Source organism: Medicago sativa, chromosome 2 (genome assembly GCF_051527215.1).
Source record: "Medicago sativa cultivar Bolivia chromosome 2, Bolivia_mono, whole genome shotgun sequence".
Lineage (NCBI taxonomy): Eukaryota > Viridiplantae > Streptophyta > Magnoliopsida > Fabales > Fabaceae > Medicago > Medicago sativa.
The window spans coordinates 38,383,448-38,393,506 of NC_140750.1; the positions used below are offsets into that span (position 1 = coordinate 38,383,448).

Below are 10,059 nucleotides of genomic sequence, written 5' to 3' on the forward strand. Positions count from 1 at the left end.
TGAAATTTAGGTTTTGGATGAAATTTAGGAAAAATTGAAGGTTTGGGTGGTTGAATGTTGAAAAAGTTTTGAATTTGGTGAATGATTGATGGAAATAGGTGAAGGTTTGTGTTTAATGGAGTATTAGAATGTAGAAGATGAAGTTTGTGTGAGAATTTCGGTCCTGGGAAGGTTTGGGCAGCATAACCTTACTTGTGGAAGTCTGAAAATGGAAGGGGGGAAATGTTGCTTTTATAGACTCGAAAAAATCAGTCACCGATGGCTATATATCGGTTACCGATGTGCTGTAACGGCCAAATTTTTGAATTTTGAATGCCAGAATCGGTTACCGATGGAGTCATTTCGGTAACCGAATTTTCCAGTGAAAAAAAAACGAAACTTGCTTCTTTGAAATCGGTTACCGATGTGGGGCAATCGGTAACCGATAAACCCCCTTTTTTTTTTTGAATTTCGAAAAACTGTACAAAAATTGATGAAAAATGCAATTTTGGTGTCAAAAATTGGTCACCGGTTGTGAAAAACGACTACCAATTTTTGACATTTTCAAAAGGAAATTTCTAAATTTTTTGTGTGGGACTTCAAATCTGTAGTGCCCACATTTTTCATAAAACAAATGCAAAGATAACGAAAAGAAAAATTTATACCTACGATGGGTTGCCTCCCATCAAGCGCTGGTTTAACGTCCTAAGCTTGACGGTCCACTTTTCTTTCTTCAAGTGGATTGTAACAAAATGGACTCCCTTGAACGCTCCGACTCTCCCCCATAGTATGGTTTGAGTCTTTGTCCATTGACCTTGAAGGTCTTGTCAGAATCCAAGTGTTGTACCTCAATAGCACCGTACGAATAAACTTTCGCCACTTTGAATGGCCCGGACCACCTTGACTTCAGCTTTCCAGGGAACAGCCTCAACCTGGAATTAAAAAGTAAAACAAGTTGCCCTTCTCTAAACTCCCTAATTTGAATCTTTTTGTCATGCCATTTCTTTGTTTTTTCTTTATAAATTTTGGCATTCTCGTAGGCATAGTTCCGGAATTCATCCAACTCATGGAGTTGAAGAATTCTAGACTCACCTGCTTTAAAAAGATCAAAATTAAGGAGCTTAGTTGCCCACAAAGCCTTGTGTTCGAGCTCTAAGGGCAAATGACAAGATTTTCCATAGACAATTTGAAAAGGGGACATACCTATAGGTGTTTTGAAGTCAGTCCTATATGCCCATAAGGCATCATCAAGCTTAAGAGACCAATCCTTTCGGGACGAGTTCACAGTTTTTTCTAAAATTTGCTTGATTTGCATATTGGACACTTCTACTTGTCCACTAGTCTGAGGATGGTAGGGTGTGGCAATCCGATGATGCACATTGTACTTTTTCAACAACGCCTCCATCTTTCGATTGAGGAAGTGGGTGCCTTCATCACTAATTAAAGCTCTAGGAACCCCAAAGCGTGAAAAAATGTTTTTCTTAAGGAAGGCAACCACTACTTGAGCATCATTGGTTTGCGTGGCAATTGCTTCCACCCACTTAGAAACGTAGTCCAATGCCACCAAAATGTACATCTTTGAGTATGAGGATGGGAATGGTCCCATGAAATCAATCCCCCACACATCAAAAATTTCCACTTCTAACACAGGATTTTGTGGCATCTCGTTTCTTTTTGAAATATTTCCTGTGCGTTGGCAGCGGTCACATTTCTTAACGTAGGTGAAAGCATCTTTAAACAGAGTAGGCCAAAACAGGCCTGACTGAAGGACCTTTGCAGCAGTCCTATCCCCACTAAAGTGTCCCCCATAGCTGGAGTCATGGCAGTGCCACAACACCTTTTCTTGTTCATCTTCGGGGACACACCTTCTTAACAAACCATCAACCCCCCTTTTGTACAAAAATGGTTCATCCCACACATATGACTTGCAGTCATGTAGGAATTTCTTTCGTTGTTGGGAGTTAAAGTCAAGAGGAATAATCTTACCCACCATGTAGTTCGCATAGTCCGCGAACCACGGCACCATCGTAAAAGCTAAGATGTGCTCATCAGCAAAGAGGTCCTTGATAGGCCTCTCCTCCTCTGTTTCATCCATCTTCTCCATGCGAGAAAGATGGTCAGCCACCGTGTTCTCCGATCCTTTCTTGTCACAGATCTCTAAATCAAATTCCTGCAACAAAAGTATCCACCTAAGAAGCCTTGGCTTAGATTCCTGCTTAGAAAACAAGTACCTTAGTGCAGCGTGGTCAGTGTAAACAATAACTTTAGACCCTAACAAGTAAGATCTAAATTTATCAAAAGCATAAACAACAGCCAGAAGTTCTTTTTCAGTGGTGGCATAGTTAAGTTGTGCCGGATTCAGAACATGACTGGCCTAATAAATAACATGCAACAACTTATCTTTTCTTTGACCAAGTACTGCCCCAACAGCTATGTCACTTGCATCACACATAATTTCAAAAGGTAGTGACCAATCAGGTGCAATGACAATAGGGGCAGTGATCAATTTTTGCTTCAAAGTATTAAAAGCATTCAAACACTCATCATTGAATTGGAAAGGAATGTCTTTGACAAGCAGGTTAGTGAGGGGTTTTGCTATTTTTGAAAAATCTTTGATAAACCTCCTATAAAAACCTGCATGGCCTAAAAAGCTTCGAATGCCTTTCTCATTAGTGGGAGGAGGGAGTTTTTCAATTACTTCAATTTTAGCTTGGTCAACTTCTATCCTCTTGTGGGAGATTCGGTGACCCAAAACAATTCCCTCTCTCACCATGAAATGGCATTTTTCCCAGTTTAGGACTAAATTAGCTTTTTGACATCTTTCCAATACAAGAGATAAATTATGCAAACAATTATCAAAAGAAGAGCCAAAGACAGAGAAATCGTCCATAAAAACTTCGATATGTTTTTCAAGCATATCGGAGAATATGGACATGACACACCTTTGGAACGTGGCAGGGGCATTGCATAGCCCAAATGGCATCCTCCTGTAAGCAAATATCCCATAAGGACATGTGAAAGCAGTTTTCTCTTGATCTTCAGGTGCCACCGCAATTTGATTATAGCCAGAGTACCCGTCCAAGAAACAGTAGTACTCATGACCCGCTAACCTCTCTAACATTTGATCAATGAAAGGTAGTGGGAAATGATCTTTCCTTGTTGCGGTATTCAGCCTCCTATAGTCGATACAAACTCTCCACCCAGTGACTGTACGTGTTGGGATCATCTCATTCTTCTCATTTGTAACCACGGTAGTCCCACCCTTTTTAGGAACAACTTGGATGGGACTCACCCACGAACTGTCTGAAATGGGATAAATGATACCTGCTTCAAGTAGCTTGACAACCTCCTTTCTGATTACCTCTTTCATGGCTGGATTTAGTCTTCTTTGAGGTTGCACCACCGGCTTAAAATTATCCTCCATCAGAATTTTGTGCATGCAAAAAGTAGGGCTAATACCTTTCAAATCCTCAATAGACCAACGCAGAGCACCCTTGTACATTCTAAGCACCCTTAACAATTTTTCTTCTTCAAGTTTGCTAAAGTTAGAACTAATAATGGTTGGGTACTTCTCTTTCTCACCAAGGAACACATACTTCAAGTGAGAAGGTAATTGTTTGAGTTCGACTACCGGTGCTTCTTTTGATTTCTCCACAACTTCGTCTTGAGGATGAAGTTCCTCCCACCTAGTAGGGGTGTGACGGTTGTGGGATGGAGAGGCCTCCAACATAGCTAAGACTTCACATTCTTTAGGATCCTCACTTTCTTGTGCAATTTCTGGTGGCAAGCTTAAGACTCTTTCAAGTGGTAGGGCTGGTATCTCTTTTTGGAGTTTTTCTTTCACAAAGGATTTGATCATGTCGACCCTATAGCATTTTTCTTTCTCTTCGGGGTGCTTCATAGCTTTAAGAACATTCAATTTCACCACCTCATCAAAGAATTTCAAAGTTAAAGTGCCATCTTCCATGTCAATTAAACACCTTCCAGTTTGCAAGAATGGTCTTCCTAGTATCAAAGGAATATCATCATCTTCTTCCATCTCAAGAATGACAAAATCTACCGGGAAGATGAATTTATCAACTTTCACGAGAACATCTTCAACTATGCCATAGGGAAATTTGTAAGACTTATCTGCAAACTGTAGAGTCATCCTTGTGTCTCTTACTCTTCCAATGCCCAACTTCTTATAAATAGACAAAGGCATCAAGCTCACACTAGCTCCAAGATCAATCAACGCCTTCTTAAAAGTTCTATCTCCAATGGTACAAGGAATCGTAACACTACCAGGATCTTTTAGCTTCCTAGGGATTTTTCTTTGTAAAACAGCACTATATTGCTCGGTGAGCATCACATCTTCATCATCAATTGTTCTCTTCCTTGAAAGTATTTCCTTCATGAATTTTGCATATGAAGGCATTTGTTGGATAGCTTCAGCAAAAGGAATGTTGATTTGTAGCTTCTTGAACATCTCAATGAATTTTGCAAAGCACTTGTCATCTTTTTCTTTCTTCAACCTTTGAGGGTAAGGCAGCTTGATTTGTGGCTTTGGAGCCTCATCTTTCTTTTTCTTTTCCGGCTCTTCAACAACTTGAGTAACAACATGATCACGCACTTCAACCTCCACTTCAATTAGTTCAGGAGGCGAGTCACCTCCATCATGTTTAGCTTGAGATGATAGTGATTCATCCTTCTTCATGCTTCTTGTGGTAACCATGTTCACATTTTCATGATCTCTTGGATTGATAACAGTGTTGCTTGGAAGGGTTCCTGGAGCTCTTTGAGTGAGTTGTTGAGCAATTTGCCCAACTTGAGTTTCAAGATTTTTGATCGAAGCCCTTGTATTCTTTTGAGCCTCTCTGGTTTCTTGAGCTAAGGAATTCATGTTGGTAGCCATTGCTTCAATTGCTAACTCCCAATCCGCCTTCTTTGGAGCTTGGTTTGATGGACCTCCTTGATAACCCCCTTGTTGTTGATTTTGAGAACCACCTTGTTGATTTTTCCATGAGAAATTTGGATGGTTCCTCCAGCCTGGATTATATGTATTTGCAAAGGGGTTATTTCTAAGCTGGTTCCCTTGATTGCTGAGGTAGTTCACCATCTCCACTTGGGTTGCATCCATGGGCACATCACAATGTATAGTGAAATGAGGGTCAGTGCACCAATCACATTTGACAGTGTTCATTTGATTCACCGGGGCAACCTGTGGTTGAGTTAAATTGAGGGCTGCCATTCTCTTTGTCACTTCAGCGGATACTGCATCTTGAATCTGCTTACCAGTGAGTATGGCTTGAGCATTTTTGATCTCAAGTTGATTCAGATCTATGAGTCCTCCTTTTGTACCACCAGTTCTATCATACAAATCCATTTGTTCATTAAGTGCAACAGCTTCAATGACCTTGATTATTTTAGAGGCGGTTTTGAAATTTATGGAACCACCAGAAGCTGTATCAAGAACTTGTCTAGTAGCCAAACGTAGACCATTATAGAACATTTGCATCTGAACAGTAGTATCAAAGTTGTGCTCGGGACATGCTGATAGTAGCTTCTTATATCTTTTATAAGCTTCTCCCAAGGACTCTCCCTCTTTCTGTTGGAAACTGGAAATGTCTTGTCGCCTTCTCACAAACAGGGCTGTAGGAAAGAATTGCTCCAAGAACTTGTCTTCCATCTCATTCCAAGTTGTTATACTACCAGCAGGTAAGGAATCAAACCACTCATAAGCGTCATCAGTCAAAGTAAACGGAAAAGTCTCAACCGTTTGGCTTCTTCAGAGTGCCCTTGCACTTTTGCTGTCTCATAGAGTATCAAGAAACTCTTCAAGTGCTTGTTGGCATCTTCATTGTACTTTCCAGCATACTGATTCTCCTTCAACTCCCGCAATAGACCGGGATTGATCTCAAACTTGTCCACCGTTACAGGCTGATTAGTAATGGTCAACCTATTTCGGTTTCTGTCACGGGCCCCATAGTCTCCGAGAAGTCTTTCTTCAGGCTGGGCCGGTGGCTGTTGTCCCTCCATATCTTTGTCTACTTCGAATACCTCTTCGTCCGTGTCGATCTCCACTGTATTAGCCACTTCCTTTTCTCGAAGTTTTCTGAGTTTTGTTTCTTTCCGGATTGCTCGGTAGAATTTTTCAACTTCTGGAATAAAGGTAAGTTCAGCTGAGGGCTGGCCTCGCATACAAGGTTAGACAAAGAGTGAGTAATAATTTAAAATAATATCAAAGCAATAATTTTGTTGCAGAGCAAAAAAATTTCAATTAAGAAAAATAAAATTCAACAGTGATTTGGCAATCCCCGGCAACGGCGCCAAAAACATGATAGCGATTTCGCAATTGTACGAAATCGTGTAAGTAGTAAAATTAAAACGGTAAGACCGAGTGTCGAACTCGAGGATCGCTTTATACTATTGAATCGTATTTAGAACTTAATTGAACAAAAGGTTATGAAGTTTGTTGATCGCAATATTGAAAATTAAGCAAAGTAAATACGGTTCAAAATTTAATAAGAGAAAAGTGTTGGGGATGAGTTTTACTAGATGACTAATTCATGTTAACAACCTAATTATTACTATTGAATCGACTCATCTAATTGCTACCGAATCCTCTATAAAATTCGTGCCCTAATTCCTTAGTGACAGAAACGTTAATTCTAAAATAAACACCTAATTCCTTAGTGCGTTTTAAGATCAGAATTAAGCATGAACGAACAAGGATTCTCAATTGATTCCAAGGGTTTGCATCTATTCCTAGATTACAAAGGCAAGGATTTCTTATCTCAAAGCGTTTATAAATTCCACTTCCGTTTCACAAAATAAACCGTAAATCAATTTAACGGTGATCAATCAATAAAAAGCATTAAGAGCAGAGATAAGAAAAGCAATTCAATGAATTTCATCAATAATAAAAACTAGGTCATATGACAATCATGTTCATCTAGGTTACTCATCCCCAACAATGGAGGGTTTAGTTACACATAATCATTAAGCAAGAAAAAGGGATAAAGGAAAGATTACAAGAATGATTCATCAATGATCCTTGCTAAATCTCCTTCAATGATGCTCCCGAGTGCTTCCTCTGTGTTTCTGTGCTTCTTGCTCTCTAAAAAACGTGTACCCTAATTCTGAAAACGAGTTTCCATTAAATAGAGCTGTAGAAAATCGGTGTCCGAACCCCCCAAATCGGTGGCCGAACCCCTCATTAAACCCAAAATGCGTGCCAGCATTTCGTACAATCGGTGGCCGAAATACATGCTTCGGTGGCCGAAAATTCCAGCGCTGGCAGCATAAAAATCAGCAGCAAAATCGGTCACCGATGTGAAAATTCAGTAACCGATTTCTGACTTCTATGAAATCTTCCATTTTGCTTCTTTGTGGCTCTTAGCTCCCAGAATTACAGTGAATATGATCCAAAATGTCAACAAAAAGCCTAAGAAAACTAAGATTACGAGGTGTCATCAAGTAAGCATAAAATAACAGAGACAATAAAATGATATGCAACTAAAGGTTCTATGGTTTCTGTTGTTTCTTCATCATATCCAGAAGGGAGGCAATCCCAGCATTGGCTTGATCTTGCTTCTTTGCCATTTCTTCTTGCTCCTTAACTAGTTGAACTTGCTTTCTCAAAGATTCTTTATGATGCTTCTGCATTTTCCTGTCCAGTTCTTCCTGCTTTCTGATTAGCTCAACCTGAATCTCACTCTTGCACTTTTGTTCAAACATGACTTCCATAATCTAAGCCTTCATGGCTTCTGTAGTCAGTTTCCATTTTATCTTGAAATTGAATTACTTTAGGATCTTGACTTTTGAGAAAATAACATGAGTTTCATACTCTATTTCATCCTACGCCTCTGTAGAAGCTCTAGCTTAGATTCAGTATCCAGTGCTGGAATGGGTAACTCAGAAGAGATTTGATGCTCTTCACCTAGAAAACAGGTTTTAAGAGGCATCTCATTCAGAGGCCCAGACCATGTTTGCCTAGGTTCTGATTCATGGTCAGGTTGAGAAAGATGTGTGTCGCGGTGATTTTCGGATATCAAGTTATTGATTAGCGTTGACTCGCAATTTTAGTTCACCACCGGGCTTTTATTTTTTGTAAGGAAAAGGGGAAAAGATCGAATAAACCCTATATTTTTAGAGATTAAAGGTTCAGGGGTTGGTTACATAAAGGGAAGGTATTAGAACCCTAAACGTCTATATTACTCTATAGGAACCTCTTGCGTTTATTTATTTTTGTGCTAAGATTGAATGAATTGCTTGCAAAAATATTAATGTAAATAAAGAAAGAAAATGTTTTTTGTATTTTGTTGATTTGGTAAGACAAAGTATTTTGCCTACGTACCTAAGCGGGATCAAAATCACGTAGTTCGGGGTAAAAAGCAGAGTGATTTGTTTTGATTGATTTTAATTTTTGAAAATGATTTTAAAGATAAAAAGGCAAAGTGGCAAAAGTAAAGTGGATTTGATTGATTTTAATTGAAGAAAACAAAGTCTAATATGATTAAATTGATTGAAGTTTGATTTAAAAAAGATGAGGAATCACTTGATTGAAAATCAAGGTTTGTTTAGAAAAGAAGTTTTTGAGTTTCTGAATATTTGAATGTTTTTGTGATTTTATATTTTTTTAATTAAGCCAAAAAAAATTTAAGCCAAAATAAGAAATAAATAAAAAGATCAGGAAGTACAAGACTGGGGGGCATAAACCTGACCAGTAAACCACAGAAACAACCTGTAAAGGGGATCCAACAAATAAGCACATAAGTCGTATAAAAAAGGACACACAACTCTAAACAATCACTACCACAGACAATCCAGAGAACCCATGTGTGGGCACGAAACCGATTTACAAAAAAATGTAGAGTGAACATTCAGAGCTTTAAAAAGGCGTATGGATCGATTGCCAACACAGAAACGACCCAAGTTCCAAAAGCCCTTTCAGGCTAAACCAACCATTTACGAACCGAAGCATGCATAGGTCTTGTAATCACAGTCCACCAACGATGCAGAATCGCGGTAGATAATATCCTCAGGGCACGATAACCAACAACATCGGTCAACATGGAGCGTCTACGCACCTAACCCTTTCGAGCATATCAGGACAGAACTAGAGAACCCGTCTCAAACCCGGAACTAGGTTCGAGATTTACGAACCAGACAAGCCGGTCTCGCCACCCATCTTCATCTTCCGTAACAAAAAGAAAAACATAGCAAACAGCAACAACTGAAAACTGTCGGAACCCATAGCAACAAACAGCCCACCGACGGCCGACGAAAAAACAGCACTGAACAAACAAAACGGAACACAACCATCAGAAGGAGTTTGCCACCAAAACCCAAACAACAACACACACGAACAACCACCCAAAACCACGACGGCGGCGAAAACGATCATAGCGGTGAAAACCAAACCCAAACCGACAAAACACTGGGAAAACAACCCAGAAACCTCCAGCTTTGTTTACCATCGCAACCTCCATTGTCTAAGCTGCTTGAAACAGAACCGAATCAACACTGGCTAATCTGATGAAAACATAGCTAAAAACGCGGCGATGAGAGCAAACCACAAGCTGGAGATTGATGGTGATGTCGCCGTAAGGCCGAGCACACCATCACCGGCGATGGATCTACATCTTGGAAGAACAAATTTGGATTAGAAAGGGAGAGAGAACAAGGCGGTGGAAGATAAAAGTTTTTTGTTTAGTGAAAGGTGAGAGCAAAGTTCACATACACCTTCTAACAACGAATTAAGCCAAAAATCAAGCGTGATAAAATGAACTAAAGCGTGAGGGATTTTTCATAATGATGTTGGATCAAGATGAAAATCCCCTTTTCCTTGGATTAAACTACACTACTATTTTTTTGATTTTTTTCTTTTTAGACATAAAGCGGAATAAATAAATATGCATGCAATGCAAGATTCTCATTTATATATACATTTGTCCCTAAATACATTCTAAATCATAAAGGAATAAATAAATAAAATGACAAGTAGTAGTAATCCTTATTTATTAATTTTGTTACGTCTGCAGCAATTTAACCTAATTTTTTCCCGCTCATTTGCTTTATTAGGTTTGTAATTATTTA

General features: G+C 39.2%; 1 protein-coding gene across 1 annotated transcript; it reads right to left on the bottom strand.

Annotated features, from left to right (window-relative positions):
* Nucleotides 1-645: 645 nt before the first annotated feature.
* Nucleotides 646-9,857, bottom strand: LOC146946736 (uncharacterized). The gene is made up of 5 exons (XM_085748292.1): nucleotides 9,825-9,857; nucleotides 6,368-6,377; nucleotides 2,799-4,557; nucleotides 2,169-2,228; nucleotides 646-1,790 (listed from the first exon to the last, which is right to left on the bottom strand). The coding sequence occupies exons 1-5, from the start codon at nucleotides 9,855-9,857 to the stop codon at nucleotides 713-715; spliced, it is 2,940 nt and encodes a 979-aa protein (XP_085604418.1). The 3' UTR covers nucleotides 646-712.
* Nucleotides 9,858-10,059: the final 202 nt, after the last annotated feature.

Bases quoted from the DNA above. Each gene is read 5' to 3' on its own strand.
- LOC146946736 (XM_085748292.1), bottom strand. From the start codon at position 9,857: ATGTCTAAAAAGAAAAAAATCAAAAAAATAGTA. The intron at 2,229-2,798 runs ATGTCAAAAAGC...TATTGTTTACAC, and splicing joins TTATCTCTTGTATTGGAAAG to TGACCACGCTGCACTAAGGT. The intron at 1,791-2,168 runs GTGGATACTTTT...CCATGACTCCAG, and splicing joins TCTAAGCCAAGGCTTCTTAG to CTATGGGGGACACTTTAGTG.